This window comes from Panthera tigris, chromosome B1, assembly GCF_018350195.1.
Source record: "Panthera tigris isolate Pti1 chromosome B1, P.tigris_Pti1_mat1.1, whole genome shotgun sequence".
Taxonomy (NCBI): Eukaryota; Metazoa; Chordata; class Mammalia; order Carnivora; family Felidae; genus Panthera; species Panthera tigris.
Genome location: NC_056663.1, coordinates 129427443 through 129454946, shown reverse-complemented (window position 1 = coordinate 129454946; position 27504 = coordinate 129427443). Strand labels below are relative to the sequence as shown.

Genomic DNA, 27504 nt, shown 5'->3' with positions numbered 1-27504 from the left:
TATGGGACAAATTTACGGAAGAATCATATCTTTAACAAGATTTTAATTGAATTCTCAAAGCATTACTAGAAACCATTTTCTCTTTTTAATATATTGATAATGACTATACTCCTTGAAAATTAATGTATTTTTTAATGGAGGTAAAAGAAAAGGCCAGATATATTCCAAAATGTGCTGACACAAAGCTAATATAAATATAATTATTTTAGTTAGTTTCTCGACTGCTTCTAAGAGATCAATAGTGTTCCCATGTTAATGCGTGTAAGTGGTTTTATAAGCAATTAAAACTTCTAAGTGCTTATAATATATAATATTAGCTTTTGGTAGCCAATGTAGTTATAGTGCCTCTTAATTTACTTCTTTTGTGAAAGGAATATTATATGTATTATTTCATCATATATAAAAAACATCCTCTAATATTTAAAAGTGTCTAAAATTAGAGTTTGAAATTATGAAATAAAGCTCCTGCATTTGCTTATTCACCACTGTTCTCATCATTCCTTATTGTAGTCATGTCTGGGCATGAAAGCATTTGAGAGTATCCCTTCATAGAAAAAGATGTATGATATGCACAATTCTCTATGTACACTACAGTAAACTCATAGACTTCCCAGTCACACTCTTGATGCTGAGATATTTCTAGGATTCTAGGTTTACATGATTGTGCAGACAACTATTATGGGTATACATTTGAAAACAATAGGTAAATGTATAATCTCTGGTTTTGTTTTGTTTTTGTTTTTAATAAAGCATTCAGGGTTACATACACAAGCCGTCTGTTACCTACCACAGCATCATTATGGAAGGGCCAAGGTATAACTAATTTTGCATGGGTGGGAATAATATTTTATCAAATAACCATAATAGAATTATAAAATTTCAAGATCACTCATCTGAGAGTGTGATTTGAGAAAAGAGAGACAGAGAGAGAGAATAGGCTGCTTAACTGTAAATTACAATGTTTATGTTTCTTTTTATAGAATAACATTGAACCAAGTTGACATTAACTTTGATATGTCCATTCCAGCCTATTCTACCTTTTTTTCATCTGCCATTCTTGATTTCTCTCAACCATCTAATTACTTCCAATCTACCCTACCTCCTTTCTTGGCTCAGATAGATAATTCCACACCGAATGCCTTGGGGTCGGAAAACAATACTGTTCTTTCATAAGATGATCCTTTTAATTTATTTGTAAGTACACAGTTATTAGCAGCCTCAGTCCATTCCCAGAACTAACAGTCTTGAAGCTGAAGCTGGCTCACTGCTAGTGACCCCTCCATAAGAGTACACTTTATTATGGGCCATGTTTCTTTTGTCAACCACACTTATTCCGTATTTAAAAATTTATTTATACTCTAATGAAGTGTGATCACTAGATTTTAGTTCCTTTTTTCTCCAAAAGAAAAGCATCTTTTCTTTAATTAGATATTTTAGCAAAAGGTATTATCCTCCTGTGTGCCTTTATTCTTACCCTGTGATAAATTCAATGGCTAGAAATGAATTCAACTTTATTTTTCTTTACACTCTGCTTCAAGAATGCACAAAGGCATTAAAGAATACCCTCCATTCTTCAATCTTCAAAATCCAAATATAAACACAGTTTACTCATTGCCATTCTTGGCCCATTAAGTGATGCTTTTCTGTGATACTTGGGTTCCTGAAGTGTCTAATGAGATTGGATATCCAATGCCTAGAACATACAATACAGCCACCCTCTCTAAGGCCCAGCCACCTTCTCCAGGAGCTGACCCAGAGTGGTGCTGGTATATTTCCCGAGTCTCCTCTCCTTGTGAAATCCAAAATTCTTAGATTCCTTTTATCCTCAGAAATCACCATTTAGTCTAGACTAGAGAATTTCCCTTTTTTTTTTTTTTTTTTCAAATTTCCCTTGGGGATTTTCCTCTTTTGTTTAATCAGCCAGGGCCTAAATCTTCTCAATGTACTTTTTAGAAACAGAATTGAGGAAAGTAATTGTCTGAACTGTCTGAAGATTTTTCTTACCTCACACAGACCTTACTTTGAGAAACATAGAGCCACATTATTGAACCAAACGTCAGAGAGATGGAATTACAGAAATAAATTAATGTCTTAAAAAATTAATCTTGTCATGCAGTGCTGGGATATTCGGAGAAGAAATGATGCTAACTCCCCTTGACTTTAGAGCCTAAACTCAGGATTTAGTAACATGTAGTAATAAACATAGTTTTTTCTCACTTATATAAATAGTGTGTAGAAAAAAAAATAGTCCCAGAAAATACACTTATCAACTATTTGGATGAATTATTCTTTAAATTTGTTTGTCTACAGTTTCTATAATGATCATTGATTTCTACTTTAAAAGCAGTGTTTATTTTTAAGAGAGCAGAAAAGGAGAGTTGAGAACATTAGAGGCAATCTTAGTCTAGTTAGGAAATTACCTGGGATCAGATCTCAGTTCCGATACTTTCTAACTATATGACCTTGAGCCTGTTACCTGGTGTCTTGATTTTCCCATCTACCAAGTGGGAACAACAACAAATTTTTCTTCATTGCATTTTTATAACATTCAACAAGTTAATAAATAGAAAGTGTTTCAAATAATGCATAGTATGAAGTATATATATTAACTATTTGTTTTGTAGAACAAATATTTCTAAGTTTAAGGCAAGAGGTTCTGTATTTTATAAATAACATGAAGCAGAATTATTTCCACTTAATCTCTTGTCCTTTATTTCCAAATGTGAGAGTAGTAACGTGCTTTGAACATAAATTCTTTACTTTGCTGAAGAATAGTATTTAATATTCATTTCTAGAAGTCATGCTATTTATTTTCTACCCTTGAGTATTCAGATAAACTCATATATCAGATTCCTTATATGAAAAATAATTAATGGAAATGCTCATTAATTATGAGGGAGAAGGAGTAAATACAATAATCTGTCTTAAGGGAAAAATGTTAAATATAATAACACATTACTTGGAAAAAAGAAATACATAATTAGTGGTTCTGTAACCATAAAGATATATGGTATCTTTTTTTTTTTTTTTTAATCGGGAATGCACTGTAGTGTATTTTCTTTAATTTCCCAAACCACCACAAGAGGTAACCTGGTAACCTCCTAAATGCAAACTCTGCTGAAGGAACATTGTTCATCACATTGGATACTGGAAAAAAGACACATTGCAAACAAAGTACTGTTGATGTTTTACTCTTTGTCAGTATACCAAGTAGGCCAGTTTATTTTGTCTGATAACATAATGGAAAAGAACACATTTGGAGACTCCAGGAAGGAGGAGTCAGATAGTGGCATGACCTTCCCAACGTCATCTGTTGTATATCTTGTATATTTGGGATTGTGTGTGTTTATTGCTGTTGTTTCTCATTGAGTGAGTATAATGGCCTCTCTTATTGCTGGAAATTACTTTTTTTTCATGTCCCAAAAATAGCCCCAAATGGTATATTCTGAATTTCTGCAAATTTTTTTTGTGTCATAGATTCCTTCCTTCCTTCCTTCCTTCCTTCCTCCCTTCCTTCCTTCCTTCCTTCCTTCGTGAATCAATTTACTGAGTTGTGCTTGATAATATTGTAGGCACTGGTATTTCAATGCAGATAACACAGACTAAATTCCTGCTTTCATGGTATTTGGGTTCTAGTGAGGAGGGATAGACAATAAAAAAATAAATATATAATGTGTCAGATAGGGATGTTAAATACTATGATGAAGAATAAAGCAGGGTTTGGAGAATAGAAAGTAACTCTAAAGTATGATACTGTTTCAAAATGAATGGTCCAAGAAGGCCATTCTGATTCGGGAATATTTTAGCAGAGACCATAAGGAAGAAAGGGAGTACCACTTGTCTATGGGAAGAGGCTTGAGAACAGTGCAAAAGCTATGCAGTGGAACTCTTGGCCTTTTCAGGATCAATAAGAGGGCCATGTGGTTGGAGCAGAGTGACTGAGGGGGCAAATAGTAAGGGATCAAGTCAGAGAGAAACCAGATCATGAAAGGCCTTGTAGGCTACAGTAAAGACTCAAGGTCTTGCTTTACATGAGATGGGAAACCATTAAAGTGTTTGCAAAAAAAGGAATGGCAGAGTTAGACTTTATTTTAAAACTATTACTTTGACTTTGGAGATATGGTAGAAGGACGTCAACGCCCCTGTAGGTGAGAGATGATGGCAGATTAAACTGGAGTAAAAGTTGAGAGGGTAATAAGCACTGGTGGGATTTTGGACATGTTTTAAATGTGAATCTGCAGGATTTAATGGTATAGATATCAAAAAAGATCAATGTCAAATATTATCCCTGATTCTATTTTCTCTACATCACTCTAGTTTTATTTATTTTGCTTTTTCTGATGTTTCAAATAAGTAGATATCATAATGTAAAGATTAATGAAATCTTATTTGTTTATTGTTTTGGTTTAATTATGTTAGTAACTGCCTTAGTAGTAAGGCAGATGGATTAAATAAGAGATGGCAAATAATGTCACTTTTACCGTGGCTAATATTCTATCTTTTAGGGAATACTAATTTCTAGTAATCTTTATTTTTCTTCCAGATAACTGAAAACCATACAAGTAAAGCTAGACTTATAATTTGAGGTAGATTCTAAGATCAATAGTTGTGGGACAGAAATATGATTCCTTGATGTTTAGTGGAAGAAATAAGCAGGAAAGAAAACTTTTTTTCCAAAGGATAGCTGATAAATTTTGAAGACAAAATCACGCTGTGATTATATATTTAAGGAATGTGCTTATGATATAGTAATAATTTTAAATACAAAAAATAGCACCAAATGTTTTCCTAATGGTAATAAATTTTAAGAGACCTATTATTAATGTGCATGTTTTAAGCCATTATTTTTGATAACTTAAAAATAAAATGATTTATTTTCTTTCTTTCTTTCTTTCTTTCTCTTTATTTTTAGTTATCTATTTCTGTGTAATAAACCATTCAAAAGTTGGCAGCCTAAAATAATAATTTCTTATTGCTGTTTATGATTTTCCGGGTTGACTAAACTTACCTAGACAGTTCTTATTTGAGGTTTTACAAGTGGGTACAGTAAGAAGTAAGTGGATAATGGAGTTATCTGAAGGCTCAAGTGGAGTAGATACCCAAGATGACTCCTTATGGATTAACTTGAGTTTTCTCACAGCATTTCCCCACAATATTTTAGATTAGTTAGATTACATGAAAGCTGACTTCCCCCATAGTGAATGTTCTAAGAAGTGGAAGCTGCCAGGCCAATTATGGAAAAGACAAAGATACATACCGCTTTACCTCCACATCTTTCTTTTGGTTAAGCAGTCACATGGTGTGTCAGTGGTCCCTGAAGCTACCCCAGCATTCAGATGTTTATTAGAAGGACTCAGAATTCAGGAGCACCTGGGTGGCTCAGCCAGTTAAGCGTCCAACTTTGGCTCAGGTCATGATCTCGTGGTTCGTGGATTCAAACCCCACAAAGGGCTGTGTGCTGACAGCTCAGAGCCTGGAGCCTGCTTCAGATCCTGTTTCTCCCTCTCTTTCTGCCCCTCCCTTGCTATCTCTTTCTCTCTCCCTCTCTCTCAAAAATAAACATTAAAAAAAAAAAAAAGGACTCACAGAATCCAGTATGTCGTCATAAAGAGCACACACACATTTCTCCCAGCAATGTATATGATAGTTCTACCCAATAAAGCCCACTAGCAATTCAGCCTCCAAAGACTCACATAGGAACCCTGTACCTAGAGCAGAAAGTCTAAACTTCTAGAAAGAAATCAGGTGTTAAGCGTTAACAATATTGTTTATATAAATTACTTAGGCACAGTGAGCCACTCTTATTACTTTTTTTATTATTGAAGTATAATTGACTTGCAGTGTTACTTTCAGGCATATAACAGGCACTCTTATTAATTATGGAAAGTTTGATATCAATATGGGGTGCTGGTTACCAGTCAGGTGCTCAGAAGCCAACCAGTGGCCAACCTTGAAAGTAAATCTTTCTAAGGATAGCATATTAGTTTGCTAGGGCTGCCATAACTAAATACCACAATTATGTGGATAAAAGAATTTTTAATATATTTTCTCACAGCTCTGAAGGTGATAATTTTATTTCTTTGTAAGTTTTTATTTTAATTTCTGTTAGCCAACATAGTGTGAGGTTTTAGTGATTCAGCACGTCCATGTATCACCTGGTGCTCATCACAACAAGTGCACTCCTTAATACCCATCACCTGTTTAACCCAACCTCCCACCCAAGTCTCCTCTGTTAACCATCAGTTTGTCATCTATAATTAAGAGTATGTTTCTTGGTTTGTCACTCTTTTTCCCCCTCTTGCTCATTTGTTTTGTTTCTTAAGTTCCACATATCAGTGAAATCATATGGTTTTTGTCTTTCTCTGGCTTATTTTGCTCAGCATTATGCTCTCTAGGTCCATCCATGTCACTGCGAATGGCAAGATTTCATTCTTTTTTTATGGCTGAGTAATATGTGTATGTGTGTATATATATGTGTATGTGTATATATACACACATACACATACACATATATTTATGTGTATACATATATATACACACATATATATGTACACACACACATATATATATATTTATATACACATATATATATGTATACATAGACACTTGGGCCACTTCCATATCATGGCTGTTGTATATAATGCTGCAATAATCATAGGGGTGCATGTATTCCTTTGAATTAGTGCTTTTGTATTCTTTAGGAAAATGCCCAATAATGTAATTGCTGGATCATAAGGTAATTCTGTTTTTAACTTCTTGAAGACCTCCATACTGTTTTCCACAGTGGCTGCACCAATTTGCACTCCCATCAACAGTGCAAGAGTGTTCTTTTTTCTCCTTATCCTCTCCTGTTGTTTCTTGTATTACTGATTTTAGCTGTTCTGACAGGTATAATGTTTACTGTAGTTTATATTTGCATTTCCCTGATGGTAAGTGATGATGAACATCTTTTCATGTGTCTCTTGGCCATCTGTATGTCCCCTTTGGAGAAATGTCTGTTGATGTCTTCTGTCGATGTTTTAATTATTTGTTTTTTGGGTGTCGTTGAAGGCTGGATTTTAAGGTCAAGGTGCTGGTAGGGTTGGTTTTAGGTTAGGCTCTCTCCTTGGTTTGCAGATGGCCTTCACTCATTATGTTTTCATATGGCCTTTTCTCTGTCGATGCACTTCCTTGGTATCCCTTGTCTTCTTATAGTGACAGCAGCCGTATTGAATTAGGTCTCATCCAAATGGCCTCATTTTAACTTAATCATCTCTTTAAAGACCTTATCTCCAAATATGGTTATGTTCTGAGGTACTGGGAATTGGAAGTTCAACATAGGAATTTCAGGAAGACACAATTCACCCCATAACAGATAAACAGAATAAAGACTGCTATGTTAACTGTTTTTTGCATACAGGGCCAACTTGACTTAAGTGAAGGGAAAATAAACTGTATCTCTTGAAGGAGAATGCCAAAAATGTATAGCAATTTTAATCAATTACACTGAATAAAAATGATGTGTGACAGTCTTTTATGTATCAGTTTTCAGCTCTGTTAAATTCTCAGGTGTAAGGAGTTTGGGATTGAGGAAATGTAGAAGGAAATAGGAGATTTCCTTAAATGTTTAAATATATTCACCAGTGTACTTCTTTGAATATATTTTCCAATGCTATTTTAATTTCCATTAAATTGGGAACTTTACTCAATTGTCTCCATATTTGAATAAACTTAGAGTCCTTAAAATATTATGGTTGAGAATATCAAAGAATCATGGTGTTAGAGAAATAGTTACTGAATTCCTGATTATAAATACTGACAGTAAAATTTAAATTGAAATAACAACTACCAAACAATACTCTCTACATTATATTATATAAATATACTGTACACATATTATTTTGTGTTAACTTTTTTCCTTCAAGTTCTGTCCAGATGCATTTTAAATGACTATTATACCTATTATTTGGCTTTTGAAGACCGTATTACTAATACAGGATGAATGCTCTAATAGTAAGAAAAATGGTAATTTTATATTCTGATAAAGAAAATTATTTTTACATAAATTAAAGCCAAAACAAATTTTGTCTAATTTGTGTTAAAAGATATGCATTATCTCTCAGACATACTAAACCTCCGGGAAAAAGATTTTAATGGAAAAAAATAAGCAAATAATTTTATGTTGCATACTAGCTTCATATTGCTGTCCAGATCTTGCTCACACACTGTCCAGATGATTTCAGGAAGTCATGTACAAGATGCAGAACTTGTCAACATTAATACATGCTAAAATCCATGACATACGTCCCACTCCATCTCCAGCTCACACATCCATTTTATTTCTTTAATTTAAATCTCACTGAGTTATTGGTGCCTTAGATTTTTTGAGTTCTCCAAGTTGTACTGATATAAGACTTTTGTTGTTGTTGTTGTTGTTGTTAATGCCTTCTTTCAGAGCATTGGGCTTTACTCTGCTTACTCTAGTCAAAGAATTCCTTTGATGTACTTAGTGGACAAGATCTACTGAGCATCTGTTAAAGGTGATCTTGGATAATTGAATTCAAAGATCCACTTTCTATACCGTTGAGTTAAACAGAACTTCAGAAAACTACAAGATACATAGATTTGGATTGTATTTCATAACTTGCAAGAGTAGGAATTCTATAGGAAAAAGTCTGAATTTAGAACATGGCAGGATAGAATTCAGGTGCAGAACATGCGAAGATATTCTGGATTCCTTTGCACATTAAAAAAAGATGTTGAACTACTGTGGGAAAATCCTAAAGCCAGTAAAAGCCTTGAAGGTTTGAAAAATAAAAAATGACCTTCTATTTCTGGAAAGAAAATAAATTTTAAGAAGCTTAGGGTGTCTGGGTGGCTCAGTCAGTCAAGCATTGGACTTTGGCTCAGGTCACCTCACAGTTCATGAGCATGGAGCCTGCTTCGGATTCTGTGTCTCGCTCTCTCATTGCCCCTCCCCTGCTTGTGCTCTGTCTCTCTCTCTCTCTCTTCAAAATAAATACTGAAGAAAAAAAAACTGAGTCATTATAAGTTCAACTTTGGTTTGGGAATCCACCTCAGAGAAGATTGGCATCCCTGAAACATTTGTTCTCTTTGCCAGCAAGATGCCAGGACAATTTTGTTTGAAACAGTTGAAGTCAACATGTGGTTGGTGCTGTTTTCTTCAGCACCTATTGGTCCTGAGTATGTAGAAAATCTTAATGTAAGATAATAGCAGAGGTGGCAATCATTGCTGTGCACACCAGTATTAAAACAATCTCTTTTTACATCTGATGCAGATATCAGATTTGGAATTAGCTTAAGATAAACACTGTATTTAGGATAATGATAACTTAAGCAACTGATCTCATTTATAGCACATGCAGTGTTTATTTCTTAGCCCAATTATTACCATTTCCTATATACACTGGATCATAAATACTTATATTTGTTGTTTTTATATATAATCTCTAGCATTACTTCAGAGTTTACCTGTAAGTGTGAAGTATGCTGTAACACGTTTTTTCTTTAAGGAGTTAGCAATCAAGATAAAATTCAGAGACTATGATTCATTATTAGTATGCCCATTTGAGACGGACCCTGAATATGAGAAGCTATCAAAAGTGGACAAAATGAGTTTAGTTTATCTAGCAAGTACTTTCATCTGCTCTACTGTGGAATTGTCTACTTGTTTAACAAACAAATTTTAGAAGTTGAATCATATAAATGGGCAATTGCGACTGTCAAATGTACATGGAATTAAGTGTAATGAATTCTACTGTACATCAAATAATTTAGAAATGGTTGCATTATCTTTGGTAACTACATGAAACTGGAGAATATTAGACTTAAAATGTTTTTTTAAGACATTGTTCATCCATTGTTTTAATTATACTATATAGAGGTGTTAAGTAGCCATGCTGATAGATGCAATAACATGAGTAAAATAAGCAAAAACTCTGTTTTGAGGTTTTTATATCACAGATTGAGCATTTCTTCAGTACAGTTTTCATACTACATATAAATAATTTTGCATAACTTATGTATAGTAATTTTGCAGGAAAAATATTGGTGACACAAATTTAAAGTTGGATAAATATGAAAAATCAGAAAATTCTGTTTACTCTTGCTATAGTAAAAATATTCTTAATAGCATAGAGAAATTTATGAACATCACCTTAAAATGCATTCCAAAGAGAAATGGAAGAGGTGCTATGTGTTTGCATAGAAATGTACTTGTATCCCTTTGGATAGTGGCTGCTTCATAGCACAGAAAACCGGAAGGTAAACAATCGCCAGATGGATGTATTAGACTCTAATCAGCAGCTTAATAGCAATAATTGGGAGGATAGATGCAATTTGAATATTCTGAGTACTGTTGATGTCAGATTCTCAGCTAAGAAAATGGTCTGCTTTCTTTTAAGTCCCTGCATTATCAGCAGTCAGCTTATATCTGTATTAGACATGTCCTTTTTCTCAGGTAATCTGTTTTACTCAGGTAAATCTAATAGGAAATCCTTATGTCAGGAGCTGTGACAAACACTTATGAAGTTGGCTAAACCTGTTATATTAGAATATTTTTGCACATATTTCTTATTAAGAATAAAGGTTAATTTAGAGCAGTTAGGTCCTGCTGAACAAGAAAGAATTTGGCAACAGTATTTGAGCCTGAAAGTTTTTAAAAAGCTGAACAGAATTGTCGAAGCAAAATTAAGGGTAGGGGAATTAAGCTCACTTTTTTCCCTCAAGTGTCTTTGCAAGGCAATAGAACCTTTGGCAACAGAGCCAAGTAGAAAAATGGAGCCATGCCAGTTGCCACACCATGATAAAGAGAAATTGGTCAGCCCCTGGGTGGCTTAGTGGGTTTAGAGAAATTGGTCATACTTTCTGTTAATAATACCCACAGGAATAAAGCTGACAGCGGTCTGTCCTCTTATTAACATTATCCATTTCTCTCCTTCTCTTTCCTGCTCTTTCTTATGGGCTTTAGTCACTTGGTAATATTATCTGTCACTATTTTTGTCATCTATCACTATTTTTGTTACGTTCCTGAATGTGGTGAGTCATTCAGAACAATTAATACCATTCATTGAGATGCCGCTATGTGTAAAAGCTTATGCAGAGGTCTTGGAGCAGAAATATTTTATTCTGGCTAGAGACAGCTACAGAAAATCATAGTGCTGTTTGTATGGGGACATGACTTGGAAAAGTGCAAAGTATTTCACAAGTGCAAAGATGGAGTTGAGAATAGGGAAGTGTCATGCAATCTGAGCTAAGAGAGAAGTAAGAGCTAAGGTCTCAAGCTAGGCCCTGAGGGTCTAGAAATTGTAAATCATCAGTAGTGTTGTTTCCCATGTGGTAATGACAAAGTTGTTTGGTATGAAGGACATTATATGTTTTATAAAGAACTTAGACTACTTCAGTAGGCATTGAAGTATAGGAGGTAAGCAAGAGTTGTATCTTGGTCTGTTTGGCCTGCTCTAACAAAATATCATAAACTGGGAAGCTTATGAACAACAGAAGTTTAATTCTCACAGTTCTGGAGATTGGCAAATTCAAGAGCAAAGCACCAGTAGATTTAATGTCTGATGAGGACCCACTTCCTAGACAGCCATCTTTTTGTCTTTTCACTATAACCTCACATGGTAGAAGGGGCAGGGGAGCTCTCTGGGAAATCTGTTATCAGGGCATACTTTGCATTCATGAGGGCTCTGGCTTCATGACCTAATCACCTCCCAAACATTCCCCCCTTCTAATATTACCACGTTAGTGTGTTAGGATTTTAACATATGAAGTTTGGAGGGATACAAATATACAGATCATAGCAAGTTGAGTAGATAGTAAGATACAAAATGAAGAAATGTTGATGTTTTCTGAGCTGGATTTCCATAGAATGGGTTCTGAACTTTATCTGAAATTGGCCAATTCCTAGAATATCAAATGGTACTAATCAAGTGTAAATTACAAGAAATAAGAACTTTCCTATCATACGGTATCACTGATTCCCTACATCTATACATGCCCCCAAATAAGTGAAAATTGCTTGTACTCATATTGAAATAATAGAGTTTATAGGAGATCTAGGCTATCATAAATATATACCAAAAGATCCATTCATTTGTATTTATCTAATCATTATTTATTAAAAAGTTACAGTGTATTGGTTTAATATCGCTGCTATAACAACACAAACTAAAAAAAAAAAAAATGAACATTTAGTATGCTATAGTTTTGGAACTCAGAAATCAAAACTAGGTCTCCCTGAACTGACATCAAAGAGTTCTCGGAGAGTTGGCTTCTTTCTGGAAGCTCCAGGAGCTAGTGCTTTTACTTGCTCTTTTGAGATTCTAAACTTTGCCTGCATTCCTTGGCTCATTCCTTCCTTCCATCTTAAAAACCAGCAATGGCCTGTCAAATCTTTCTCACACTACATCCAATTCTTTCCCAATAGAAGTAGATGTTTATAAATGCAGATACCGTATTTATATTCTTTATATTCCACATTTCAGTGCCTAGTATAGAATCAGTATATGCCAATTATAATAGATGAAATGAGCGAGTTATTAAACAAATGGTGAAAAAAACCTTTCAATTAACACCAAATTCCTTCTCAATTGTTTTATCCTGTTAAAATTAATGTAATCACTGGATCGCCTGGGTGGTTCAGTCAGTTAAGCATCTGACTTCCACTCAAGTCATGATCTCAGGGTTTGTGTGCTTGAGCCCCAAGTCAGGCTCTGTGCTGACAGCTCAGAGCCTGGAGCCTGCTTCGGATTCTGTGTCTCTGTCTCTCTCTGATCCTACGCTGCTCATGATGTCTCTCTCTCTCTCTCTCTCTTTCAAAAATAAATAAACATTAATTTTTTAATTGTGAAAATTAGGTTAATCATTTTACTAAATTAACCATCAATAATCTAAAATATCTAACAAAGCCTATCAAGCTATACATATAGTATGAGGCTACCAAATTTTTTGTAGCTTATCCTCTTTTTCTGTACAACTCTAAGAATAGTTTTCCATACAACTCTAAGATTATCTGTTACGAGTCTAACTTGATGGAAGGGAATTCAGTATTCTTTTGTCTTTGTTTGTCAGGATCTCGTCTTGTGGCTTCTGTTTAGCTGGTATTTATCTGATAACAGGGTCTAAGAGACCACTGCATTCCTGCCACTTGCCCATTTGGGTTTATAATATACCTTTCCTGAGGTTTTTCCACAGCCAAATGCTAGAAAATTCAGATATCGACTCATTACTCCAGGTTGGAGATCTTGAGTGCTGTCTACTTCTTTAGAGTATTAATCCTCAGTAAACACTGAGGTGATTTATTGTCTCAACTTACAGACAAAGAAATTGAAGCTCAGAGCAGTTACGAACTGGACTAGAGGACATAGTGTTGGTAAATAGCTCAGTTGGAACTCTAATTCAGTTTTGTTTTGTTTTTTTGTTTGTTTTTATTCTAAAAGACTGCCTTTAACTATAGTACTACAGAAAGTCTACATTGATTTGGGGTACCTGGGTGGCTCAGTCGGTTGAGCTTCCGACTTCAGCTCAGGTCATGATCTCACGGTCTGTGAGTTTGAGCCCCGCGTCATGCTTTGTGCTGACAGCTCAGAGCCCGGAGCCTATTTCAGAGTCTGTGTCTCCCTCTCTCTCTGACCCTACCCCTCATGCTCTTCTCTGTCTCAAAAATAAATAAGCATTAATTTTTTTTAAAGAAAATCTACAGTGTTTTTATTTTAAGCATGATTCTATTGTTCATTGGTCTTATATAACTGAAGAGAGATAAAAATAGAAATGGAGGTAGAAATACAGAGAAGAGGAGGGAAAAGAAGAAAAGAGAAGTGAAGAGGGAAAGGGAAGGGAAGGGAAGGGAAGGGAAGGGAAGGGAAGGGAAGGGAAGGGAAGGGAAGGGAAGGGAAATAAGACAGCGTACAAGAAAGCATTCCTCAATTCTTTAGGTTTGTTATCATTTGGGATCATAATCCCACTAAGATTATGTATTTCTCTAATTAATAGACCTTATAATTCGGAACCATATTTGCAACCCTGGATGGAATGCCACATGGATTGGTGGTCAGTTTTCATAGATCCAAGAATTTAATTTGCTTTAACTAGTTTTGAGGGAAGGAATTTTATTATAGGGCATTTGATAATTTATCTAATTTCTTGGAAGATCAGCACACTATTCTTGGATAGATATGGACAAAATGCCAAAAAGATTCCTTCCTGGAAGGATAGGGTATGCTGCCAGAGCAAAAGCATGAAAGGGAAAAGAGAATGGGATATGGGGTTTTCAGGAATAAATATGTAGATTTTTATTTTATTTTATTATTTTTTTAAGAGAGAGAGAGAATGAGAAAATAAGGATTTGAGAATTGGCAGTTGAATGTGTGGTTTGAGGTACTTATGGTTAGAAAAAATAAGGTTTTCTGAGAAGTGTGAGATAAGACAATATTTATCTAGTTTTCCCAACAGATTTTTTTTTTTAATTTTGACATTGATTATATTGTTTTATTTTATTTCATTTTTTTTAATCTTTTGACACCTTCACCCATTTCTCCCACCCATTACCCTCTGCCTCTGACTTCTGTATCTGTCCTCTGTGTCTACAAGTTTAGTTTTTTGTTTGTTTGGGGGCTTTTTGTTCTTTGTTTTATTTTTGTTCTTTGTTTTTTACATTCCACAAGAAAGACCATAGAGTATTTGCCTTTCTCTGTCTGACTTATTTCACTTAGCATAATGCCCTTGGGGTCCATCCGTGTTATCACAAATAGATTTCATTCTTTTTTACGTCTGAATAATACTTTATTATGTGTGTGAGTATATGTGTATACATGTGTGTGCATGTGTGCGTGTGTGCGTGTGTGTGTGTGTGTGTGTGTGAAATCTTATTTATCCATTCATCCATTGATGGACTTAGGTTGTTTCTGTATCTTGGCTATTGTAAATAGTGCTGCAATGAACATGGGGGGTGCAAATGTATTTATGACTTAATGTTTTCTTGGAGGGGGGTGGGGGTAAATTCCCAGAAGTGGAATTGCTGGATGATGTGGTAGCTCTGTTTTTAATTTTGTTAAGGAACCTCTGTACTGTTTTCCACAGTGGCCTTACCAGTTTACATGCCCAGCAACAGTGCAAAAGGGTTCCCTTTTCTCCACATCCTCACCAACACTTGTTATTTTTTTCTTTCTTTTTGATAATAGCCATTCTGTCAGGTGTAAGGTGATACCTCATTGTAGTTTTGAGCTGCATTTCCCTGGTTAATGATACTGAGCATCTTTTCATGTACCTGTTGGTTATCTGCATGTCTTCTTTGGAAAAACACCTATCCCTTTTAATCTATTTGTTTTCACTATGGCGCTGCCTTCAATAATTGTGCCTGATGTTACTTTAATTCCTCTAATTTCCTTTCTGAAGAAAAAGGATGGGATGGGAGGAGAAGTTGCCTGGCTATGTGGAATACTTTCAGCCAATCCTCTGGTTGTCAGATCTGTCTTCGTTCTCATTCTAACAGTTATATAGCTTTTCTGTGGTCCCACAATACCAGGAGGTTGGTTTGTTTGGGGGTGGGGATGTGCGCTGCTGGCTCAGATTTCAGATTTCTTGTGTCCATCTGCTTTCCAGTTTCCTTTTCTTGTTGCTGTCTACTCTCGAGGTGCTTAGATTTTACATGGATTTCTTAGCTTAAAATGTACTTTCTTCTCTACCATCTGCTTAAAATATATACATATAATTATCTATTTAGCTATACATATTTATTAATGTAGAGTTTTCATATTCATTTTTAAAGAACTTAAAGTCTGTGTTAAAACCAAGCTAAATACTGCATACATGGTTATAAAATGTAACAAATAATAAATACTTGATTTTATGTGAATATTGGTAAAGGGTAAGAGCTGATATTTACTTAGTTTCTCAGGACCAAATGGCAGTTAACATTATGAATTTGGTTTTAACTTTCTTCTTTCTTTGTTCATTAATGCTTAAAGAGAGAGCCAGTTTAAAAAAAAAATTGAAGTTGTCTTTTCTTTGAAATATGTCTTAATAAAGCAATCTACTAGGAAAGAATCAGAACTTCATGAATAATCATTTCTATATAATGGTAAATATTCTGGAACTAACTGGTTTTAACACTACTTAATTTAGTGCATGCCAAGATTTGATGAAAGCTTCAATGCAGTTCTAAAAATATTGGTACATAAACTCAGACAAGTATATAGAAAGATTCATATGTTGTTCAAATTGTCTCTAAGAGATGAATATAAAGTACACATATAAAAAGTAAGACACATTTCCATAAGCCACATGGTATAATATCGTTACTTTGCAGTTTTATAAGTTGGTTTTAAAGCTTTAGTGACAAATATAGAATGAAATTTATTAATGTACACAAAATTCAGTTTTTCAGTGTATTCATGTTGTATAATTAGGTTATTAGCTACATAATTTAATACACTTTTATGTGGTAAAAGCAGTTTAACTGTTAACAGCTGCCTTTAAAATAGCTTTACATTTATTCAGATTTAAATTACCTGTTGCCTTGAGTAAGTAATTATAATCTTATCCTAACACTATGTAACATATGGTGTTTATATTCTTCTCAAGAACTCCTTGAGGGGAAAAAATAGAGAAACATTAATATAAATAGTGATTTAAGGAACCAATGCCAAAAATATGCACAAAGATTAATGGTAGTTAGTAGGATATTAGATAGTTGTTAAAGTATTTGAATTTGTCTTATTGGATTATTGACTCATGAGATTGTATTTTCAATTTTTTGCTAGGTGTTGGCATTTTTACATAATATATTCATTTTGAGTGATCTGTTTTAAATTGAGGTTATATATATTTTTTATTATTATTGTTGAATTCATTTTAAGCTATGTGTTCCTCTTTCTGAATAACAAAGCATTATTTTATGTCTTTATTTACATTTTAGACTTCAACATTTACAAGGCAGATAACCTAGTATTTTTTAATTAAAAAGTATAAGACATAATATTTAAGACCACACTAAAAGTTATTAACACAAAATCCTAGCATATTTACACGTGATTTTAAAATGGGGTATGCTCAAATGTTTGCTCAGAAGTCATCTGTTTAGAATGTCGCTCTGCTAAACCACAAAGCCTCTTTATTTATTTTTTTTAACGTTTTTTTAATTTATTTTTGAGACAGAGAGAGACAGAGCATGAACGGGGGAGGGTCACAGAGAGAGGGAGACACAGAATCTGAAACAGGCTCCAGGCTCTGAGCTGTCAGCACAGAGCCCGACGCGGGGCTTGAACCCACGGACCGTGAGATCATGACCTGAGCCAAAGTCGGACGCTTAACCGACTGAGCCACCCAGGCGCCCCCACAAAGCCTCTTTAAACTCATGGTTTATCTAAAAGGTAATCATAGTAGAGGATTTAATTTGGTGAGTGCTTCTAATGGGCTAGACAGATTTTAAAATGTTTACATATATTTTTCTCAGGAGAAACTCCATAAATTAGGCTGGGCATTTTGAATCCCATTTTTCCTAAGGAATCGTCTAGAGCCTTTAATATATGTAATTTTTTTTTTAATTTTTTTTTAACCTTTATTTTTGAGACAGAGAGAGACAGAGCATGAATGGGGGAGGGTCAGAGAGAGAGAGGGAGACACAGAATCCGAAACAGGCTCCAGGCTCTGAGCTGTCAGCACAGAGCCCGACGCGGGGCTCAAACTCACGACCGTGAGATCATGACCTGAGCCGAAGTCAGACGCTCAACCGACTGAGCCACCCAGGCGCCCCTTTTTTTTAATGTTCATTTATTTTTGAGACAGAGAGAGACAGAGCATGAATGGGGGAGGGTCAGAGAGAGGGAGACAGAATCTGAAACAGGCTCCAGGCTCTGAGCTGTCAGCACAGAGCCCAACGCGGGGCTCGAACTCATGGACCGCAAGATCAGGACCTGAGCCGAAGTCTGACGCTTAACTGACTGAGCCACCCAGGCGCCCCTAATATTTCTAATACATCTCTAATAAATGGCAGAGCCATACTGGTTTCAAAACCTATGCTTGAAGCTACCATGCTATTTTCAATATTGTACCTTGAGCTATATGCAATTGTCTATCACTTGTATTAATTGGTTGAAGATGGGGACTAGATCAGAGTACCTTTTATGACCACTCAAAGGATGTTTTGACTAGGTAATTCAGTATCATAGAAGAGCTTATTATCATAATTTTTATTAACATGAACTATGGTAAATACTTTAAATAAATCTAAATAGCCTATAGTTCTTTCTCAAATGCAGTTAACACCTCTGCTTCTGTAGAATGATTTATGACTCATATTACCTTGGGATTTAAGGAAACTATTATCTTCTGAATTCATAAGAGAGGAGACTGTTTTCTCTCTAACTTTATCTAGATTGCTTTTAGGGGTTTAGATAAATATGGGCCTAAAGTAATGTGTTAGTCTACATCTGGATCAGCATATTAATGCTTAACTTTTTTTTTTTTTTTAAGAATACTCTAATTTCTGGTGAGTCATTTTTCAGATATTAGGAGGAGTTTTAATCCTAGGAGGTGAAAGCTTTGGAAATTAATCTGAAATGACATTAACTAATATGTAAAGATGTAAATACTATGTTGTCTTAGTTCACAGTCCTCCCCCACTGCTGACTTTCTTTGCTCTAGACACTCACTACCTGATTGATCTCATACCATCTATGACCTGATGCCTCCAATTTTTTTTTTTTTTTTTACTTCAATCCCAGACTTCTCTGAGTTGCAAACTCTTATATACAAATACCTGCTCTGTATCTCTACTTGCATATCTACCAGGAATCACCCAATAAACAAAAACATAAGAACTTTTTACTCTTAGTCCATTTTATCCATGTTACTGTCCCAAATCTATTCATCTCTGGGTCTCCATATCTCCTTCACAATTTAAATAAGTAGTTTTGACTCCTTCATTGCTCAGGCCAAAGCTAGTGGGGGAGGGGTGATGAGGGAACGAAAGAAAGAATAGAATTTTATTCTTGATTCTTCTCATTCTTTCCCACACCCATTGCATCCTTAGCAAGTTACTTCTGCCTTGAAAATACGTAAATATATCCCAAATTTGTCCATTTCTTGCACTTACACTACCATCACCACCATCATCTCTCACCTAGGCTATCCCACCTATTTCTTACTGGTCTTCCTGTTTCCATTCTTGTCTCACCTATAATCCATTTTCCACATAGAAACCAGAATTTTCTTTATAAAAGATAAATTAGATTATGTCATTCCTCTGCTTAAAATGCTCCAGTAGTGTCCCAAGGTTAAAACACAAGGTTAAAGTGAAACTACTTTCCAAGGCCTGTGAGCCTTATGTGTTCTAGTCCATGGTAGATCTCCGATCTCATCTCTGATTTCTCTTGCATATCATTTCTGGATTTGGCCAAGCTGACCTTCATGTTGTTTCTCAAACTGGCCAAGTTTTCTCTCCTTTCTCAGGACACATGTACTAACTTTATCTTTTGTTTCTATCTTTCATTCTGTAGATTACCATATGGATCATTCTGTCATTGAATTTAAGAATCTGTACCTCTGTTAGCTCATAAGAAGAACCTTCTACAACCCTTCCTAAAAAAGCTTTCATATTCCAGCTCCTCTATCTACTTTGTTTTTCTTCATGGCATTTATTATTTTTCATTGCACAAAACCTTTGTCATCTGGCATGGCATTTTATATGTATATTTAAAATCAGTTTTGCTCAGTGAAATAGAAGCTCAGCATGGACAGAAACCTGTTCTCTGTTGTTCCCTCAGTTCATGCAACAATGACTAGCACAGAATACCTATTTATTAAATATTTGTTAAATGAAAAAGGTATTGCTGTTTCATGTTGTATTTTTTCATTCATATGTTTATGTGTATATGACATGACCATATACCTAAATGTGTATGTGTATATATGTATGATATGCAGAGTGAGGGTTTATTTTCATTGTTTATATTAACAGAAATGATAATATGACTTTCTATTATACTGAATTATCTAACCAAAATATCAATAAATTGAATCTAGACCTAGATTCTAGATGACCTAGAATTAGCCAGACAATTAGCCAGACAATTAGCCAGACATCTTGAACTTGTATAGTTCAAGATGCAACCTGTAGTCCAGAAAAAAAGAAAGAGTCGAGTGTTTTAATCTGATGTAACCCATTTGGTGAGGTTATTTAACACTGTTGTGTATTTTTCCCTTGACTACATCTAATTTTTTTCTGACTTGAAAATCTTGGTAACATTTTTGGTACTTTTAGTTAGAAACGGTGTTCAGCTGCAAAACAAAACAAAAACCAGAAAACAGAAAGCAGTTGTGGTTTTGGAGTGGTGTTGGGGGTCCAGAGCCAATGGCCAAGAAAGAATTTTTAAGACGCCTTTGGTACAAAAAGGTGGTTTTATTAAAGCATGGTGACAGGACCCTTAGGCAGGAAGAGTTGCACTGGAGTTGTGAAGAGTGACTGATTATTTACCATGGAGTTGGGAGGGTAGGGTGATAAGGAAAAAGGGAGGTTTCCGAAAGGACCTTCATATGCTAAAGAGGACTCTTAAGATAATGGAGTAATGGAGGCCTTGCTATTTTTGAGCTAGTTATTTTTCACTCAAGCAAAGCATTAATGGAGTTCCTGGAGGAATGTTATACTCTTATTTGCCTCAAGTATTTGTCAATGGGCTACAGATTATAAAGAAATGTGATGTTATTTACATTTTTTTTTCTTGCCTTTGTTCCCCACATCACTGTGGAGGGGAGGATGATGTTAGGGCTCCAGGAAACTGAATCTATGGGTCTAGAGGTTAGGGTATTGATAAGATCATCTTTTTCTTGTAATTTACTAGAACATTTGTAAAATGGTGGTGACTAACTTCCTGCATGACTGTGATCTCTCTCAGTTAACCCTTTGTTTTCTGTCTTTTCCTTTGTTCTTGGGCAGCCAGAAGTGCCTGAGGAATGTCACACATATCCCACCCCTGGGGGGGGGGGTGGTTTTTAGCTTGTGCTTTGGCCTCAGCTTGCCTTTGGCTCCCTCATCACAGTGATTTAAATTCTATTGTATTTATTCTTACAGAAAATCAGTCTGGAGATGGCAGCACAGAGTGGGTAATAGGGCTGTTCCTAGAAGTGTGTGGGACCCTAACTCCTATTATATCATTCTGCTCTGCTTTTCTTATCTCCAGCTACTGTATTAAAGGCTACTTCATAGTCTGGTGGAGTTCATTTCTTCACAAGTGTTTCAGGTAGTAGTAGGGAGAAAATGGGGAAGGAGAAAAGAGACACTCTTGCTAGTTGAGTTGGCTTCAGAATGAGGAGCCCCTTAGAGACACCACACAGCATTTCTGCTTATGTGTGATTGGCCAACCTCACTGAAAAGAAAGCTGGAAAAATGTAATCTTTTAATTAGAAATGTTGCCAGTGCCAGAGTCTGCATTGTGTGAATGGAGGTCTCGGTCCTTGGATTCCCCAGGAGATTTATGTGGGAATCCACACAGGAATAAAGAAGGAAAGTAGCAAGCACAAAGCAATTTATTAAAGCAAAAGTACAATCCCAAGGTGGGAGAGCAGTTGAGGTGAACTGGCCATGGGTTGTTTTGGGATTGGATGTTTGTTGCCTCTCTGGGCTGGGAAGACCTGTGAGTACAGTGGGGTGGTGCCTCCTCCAGTCATTTGGGAAACTCCTCCCCCAGGTTCAGAAGGGGAGTTTTTGACCCTCCAAGGTTTCTGTCTGAACTGTCAGCCTTCCTCCATAAAAGGGGGGTATAACCCTAATGAAAATGTATTATAATGAGGCTAGGGGTTATCCTGGGGCAGAGGTGGAAGAGGAGAGCTGCAGGCTCTGCTTCTGTGGCTCTCGGTCTGTTAGCCCTAAGGTCTTAGAAGTCACAAGGTCAGGATGCTGTGGCCCCAGGTTTTTAACCTGTAACCTATCTATCACAGTCCTTGCCTTCAGCTCATAGCTGTCATTCCTTCCTCAAGGACTTGGAACACTGCCTCAGGGCCTTCCTTCCTGGCTCCTATCTAGGTTCTACCTAACACAAACACTGCTATCCCAAAATAACATCAAGTTTGTCTTGCTGGGTAGAAGAGGTATTGGATACTGGTGGACAAATAGTCTATTTCAAACATATCTCTGAGATTTTTGTAGAACTCATTCTACTGTTAGCATAGTTATTGGCATATGTTTATTTTTCCATATCTTCTTTATGCATCCCACCCCCATATGTCGCATTGTTGTGTTCTTTCTGTAATTTGCCATCTCATCTCACAGTGTATTTTACACAATAGTCAGTAAATACTTGTTAAATTTAGATTCAAATGACTGAAACCTATTAGCTTGATTTCATTAGCACCTTAATCTGGCAGATGCTGAAAAGCTGGAAAAGCCTGGTCTTTCATGTTGTCAGCACTTCTGCAGTTACCTTAAAAACAAGAAAAATGAATACATTCTGTTTACTCTGGATTCTCATATAAATGGCCAAAGTGCCTACTTAAATATGAAAGAAAACACTACGGAGGTGTCAACAGACTTGGAAAGAGAAGTATTAGCAATGCAAACACAATTAACTGTGATTTGTATGAAATAAAATAAACAAAAACTTGAACCTCCTAAAGTAATTTGTGAATAAAAGGGCTATTAATTACCTTAATGAAGGTAAACAAGGAAGAAAAATCCAACAGTATTTGTTTGTGGGCTAAATTATATGCAACATGAAACTTACATTTTTAAAGTGTTTCCCATTTTATTCAGAATATATTATTTTACCTAAAATCAAGCTTTTAAAATAAATAAGATAATATATAATATGAAATTGCTTACTTTCTTTTTAAATGCCAAATACCATCTCCATGGTTTGTATAAATTTGTAGTGATGTCATTAACATGACATTTGTCTCTATGTTCAACTTCTCTGCATACAAATACAAGAAACTTAAGGGGAGCCTGGATGGCTCAGTCAGTTGGGTGTCTGACTTTGGCTCAGGTCATCATCTCCCAGTTTGTGAATTTGAGCCCAGCCGTCGGACTCTTTGCTGATTGCTCAGAGCCTGGAGCCTGCTTCAGATTGTTTCCCTCTCTCTGTCTCTGCGCCTCCCGTCCTGGTGCTCTGTCTCTCGCTCTCTCTAAAAAATAAATAAACATTAAAAAAATAAAAAAATAAAAAATACAAGCAACTTATGAAGGTTTTTTAGGGATGATTCTTGAAGAATACCCTGTATCAAAATAATCAACTTAGGGTTTTTTGTTTGTTTGTTTATGATATTATGTAATATTATTATCCAATTATCACTGAGAGCTTTATGTCATGTGCAAAATAGCCTCTATTTTAAAATTAGAGGTTCTTATGATACACACACACACACACACACACACACACACACATGAATTTTCTTAAATTTTATAATAATTGAAAAGGTGAAAATTATGTTCTCAGTTCAAATAATGAACTGGTAAAGGACAAGAACATATATATATATATATATATATATATACACACACACATATATATATACATACATATGTATATACATGTATATACATGTATGTATATATATATATATATATATATATATATATATGACTTTCCAATATTGAATTATCTAACCAAAACATCCTATGAGGAACACAAGTGTCCATTGATAGAAGAATGGATAAAGAAAATGTGATACACACCTACACACACACTGTAATATATATGTAACATATAATTAACATATATGTAATATAAACATACAGAGAACTGAATATTAGTCATAAAAAAGAATATGATTTTGCCCTTTCCACAACATGGACCTAGAGTGTATTATGCTAAGTGAAGTATATCAGACAAAGACAAATATGATTTCATGTATATGTGGAGTCTAAAAAACAAAAGAGCAAACAAATAAATAAACATACTTAAATACAGAGAATAAACTCATGGTTGCCAGAGAAAGGGTGGGTGGGGGGAACGGGTGAAATAGATAAAAAGGATTAAGAGATACAAGCTTCCAGTTATAAAATAAGTATATCACAGAGATGAAAAGTACAGCATAGGGAATACAGTGAATAAGATTAAAATAATATTGTATGGTGACATATGTTGATTATGCTTATTGTGGTGAGTATGGAGTAATGTATAGGATTGTTGAATCTATATGTTGTACAACTGACATTGATGTAACATTGTGTGTCGAGTGTACTTCAGTAAAAAAGAAAAATGTAGGCAAAGCTCCAAGTGGGAAGAAAGGACTACTGAGGTATATAACAGCTCTGTTTCTTACATCAAAATTAAGCCCCCTTTTCTCTCATCAAGAGAAAAGGAACCAATTTATATTCTTAAAATCAAAATAATAAAGATGTGAAATAAAAAAATATGTAGTGCTTTTTATCTTTGATGTGCTAATGGGAAATTTGCTTGGTAACTTAAAAACACACTAATTACAGAATAAAAACCTTAAAATTTTTAAGTTAGAGAAAAAAAATAAGATGGTTATCATCTAATACACAAGTATTCAAATACATTGATAAGTTGTCAGTGGTAATTTGTCAAAAAAATCCAAATAGAATTTCATAAATACAATTTAGATAGTAGTTATAAAATCCAGTATGCACCTTCTACTTGATTTTACCATTTCTCTCTCTATATATAATAGATTATATTATATATACATATATTTATATTATAACATATTATATATAATAATAAATAATATTAATTTTATTATGATGCTATAGGTTTGATGAAAAGTGGACAGTTTTGGAAAGATATGAAAAGACAAAAAGTATGAGCTCAGGGTAGTAAAGGGAAGTGGGCCTGTTTGTTCACATTCCCCTCTCCTTCCCTTTTCTTCAGAAACAAGGATGCTCCTCTCCTCTAGGTATAGGAAGGGCACCTGCCACACCAGGGTTTTATGACCTGCTTTGAAGAAGGTCAGAAAGTCCTTCTTGCATATGCCATTTCTAAAATTTTTTATAACTTGAAAGGCTCCTGGGTGGCTCAGTTTATTAAGCTTCTGACTTCAGCTCAGGTCATGATCTCAAGGTTTGTCTCTGTGCTGACAGCTCAGAGCCTGGAACCTGCTTTGGATTCTGTGTCTTCCTTTCTTTCTGCTCCTCCCCTGCTTATGCTCTGTTTCTCTCTCTCTCAAAAATAAATAAACAATAAATAAATAAATAATTTCTTTTTGTGGCTTGAAATATTTAATATATCATGTTGCCATACTTTAGGGTAGTGTGTCCTGAACCCATCAATGCCAAATTAAATGTGATTTTTAGCTGTGTTTTCCATCATACGTTCAATGATTTTATATTATTGTGTTCAAGTCAACCAATGTGTACTCAATCCTTTTAACCAAAGATTATTGTGCCACATCCTAAAAGGATGCTAAACTGAGGAAGATACAGACCGTGTTTTCCAAAAGATTAAAAATAGTGTGTTGAATTAGAAAATAACAAAAGTGGGCTGCCTGGGTAGCTCATTCAGTTAAGCGTTCAACTCTTGGTCTTGGCTGAGGCCATAATCTCAAGGTTCATGAGTTCAAGCCTCTCTGCAGGCTCTGCACTGATGTCATGGAGCCTGCTTGGGATTCTCTCTCCCTTTCTCTCTCTGCTTCTCCCTCTCTCTCTCTCTCGCTCTCAAAATAATTAAGTAAACATTAAAAAAAAAAGAACAAATCCTATAACAGCATGACTAAGCTAGTGAATTGGGAGTAGTTCACATGATGATGATGGTGATGGTTAAGAGGGATAAACTGCTTGGAGGGAGGGGGAGCTTAATGATATTTGGGACTATGGTACCTGAGTTTTCCCCATTTTGTCAGGATCTCTTACTACCATTCTATGTCATCCCTCCAATCTCTTTTTTCTTAAATCCTTTTTTGTCTGTATTGGAACAGCTTTTACCTTTTCCTAAGACATCTGTATGACCAAAGGTTAGGCATCCTTAAAGTCCAACAGCAACTATCAAAATCTCTTAGTAATGTTTCCAGACAACAATACTTCCTCCCAAGTAGTGGCCTGTATCTTTCCTTCATGCTTATTCTTTCAAAAGGACCTCTCAAAATAAGCTTGATTGTAGTACCTGTGACAGTGCATTAGAATAATTTATGTATTTCTCCATTAGACTGTAATTGATCTAATAAGTATGTTGTCTTATTTATCTCAGAATCAGTTGTGCATAATTCATTGTCTACAGTGTCTAATCAATAATAGATTTATAATAAATCTCACTGAATAGAAAGGATAACTAGAAAATTGCATCCAGTTTTCTTTTTTTTCAGAATGTTGGGGAAGAGAAAAAAACAAACTCAAACTACCTCAGCAAAAGTGAGTGTATTTTGTAAATAAAATGGGGATTTAAGGAGGAAAATAGTCTCAGAAGTAAAATAGCTAGAGTCAGCAGTGTGTGGGTAAATGTGTAATAATCAACTTTAAAGCAACAACAAAAACTGAACTGTAGCATCTGACAATTACTGTTGTGTCATTGTTCCACCATGCCAGTTTCAAGCTACCAAGTCACTGAACTTGGAGTTGGGAAAAGATAATCATAGCTCTTGCAAATTGGTACAAGACCACACGAGCAGAGAACTCCTGGTGAACTGGAAAATCATCATCTCTTAATATTCATTGTGGTACTCATGGTTAGATAACTGAACAGCCACCAGATTAGTCTATCACCTTCCTCACTCCTCTGCTGTGCTGCTTTTCTATACTTGTCTTTTCCCCTCTGCTGTTTCTTACCTTCTCTCAATTTTCCTTTGTTTCTAGCCAGTAACTTCTACTTGAGATGGGCTTTCATTGTCCGTTCATTCCTACCATGTCATGTCTTCTGTTCACTGATGCTTCTATGCTTTGCTATCGAATATCTATTTTCTACTCTCCTACAAACATTTGGGATGGTTGATACTCAGACTATTCAGAAAAAATTTTATTGATTTGGTAAGTTACTATCTAATGCAAAATGCCAAGGTTAGTGCCCCCATGAACAGTGTCTTTGTGTGTTTTTGCCAAAGTCACCTTTGGGTCCAAGCTGCTTCCACCCACCAATACCCAGCTGTGGCTAGCATCACAGAATCACATGATATGGTAAAGCAAGACCTGTAAATAAGACATTTCTCAGAAATAACTATAGGACCAAGAAGTTCTCCAATGCTTTACTTTGTGTATATAGCTTCCTGTGAGAGAGGGCACTGGGGTAGACTATAGATTTCTCAAGGACAGAAGAAAGCATGTGCCACAATTTATAAATCTCTATGATGTTAGTGTTTTCATATGCATAAAATACTGTTAACATAAGCTGATTTTACAGAAAATTAGGATTTTCCTGTAAACTTGATCTCATGGCCATAAGTTGTGATTCCTTTTTCCTAAAATGTCCAGATGCTACCTTTAAATTTAAATACAGCGGAAAACTTATATTTATAGATTTCTGAAACATTTTAGGAAAATGAAACTATGAGATATAAGCATTTTAAACATATTAAATAATAAGATTTCTAAATGTGTATATTATCTTATATAAATGTGTG

At 35.2% G+C, this 27504-nt stretch overlaps 1 protein-coding gene across 6 annotated transcripts in view; it reads left to right on the top strand.

Annotated features, from left to right (window-relative positions):
* Nucleotides 1-27504, top strand: part of CCSER1 (coiled-coil serine rich protein 1) — an 855904-nt gene that overhangs the window by 520115 nt on the left and 308285 nt on the right. The window contains exon 9 of one of the 6 annotated variants that reach the window (XM_042984183.1): nucleotides 751-1335. The exons of the other annotated variants lie outside the window; for them this stretch is intronic. Within the exon in view, the coding sequence (XP_042840117.1) occupies nucleotides 751-819 (69 nt within the window). The 3' untranslated portion in view covers nucleotides 820-1335. Of the gene's footprint in view, nucleotides 1-750; nucleotides 1336-27504 lie in introns of those variants that run through there. 6 annotated transcript variants of the gene reach the window in all.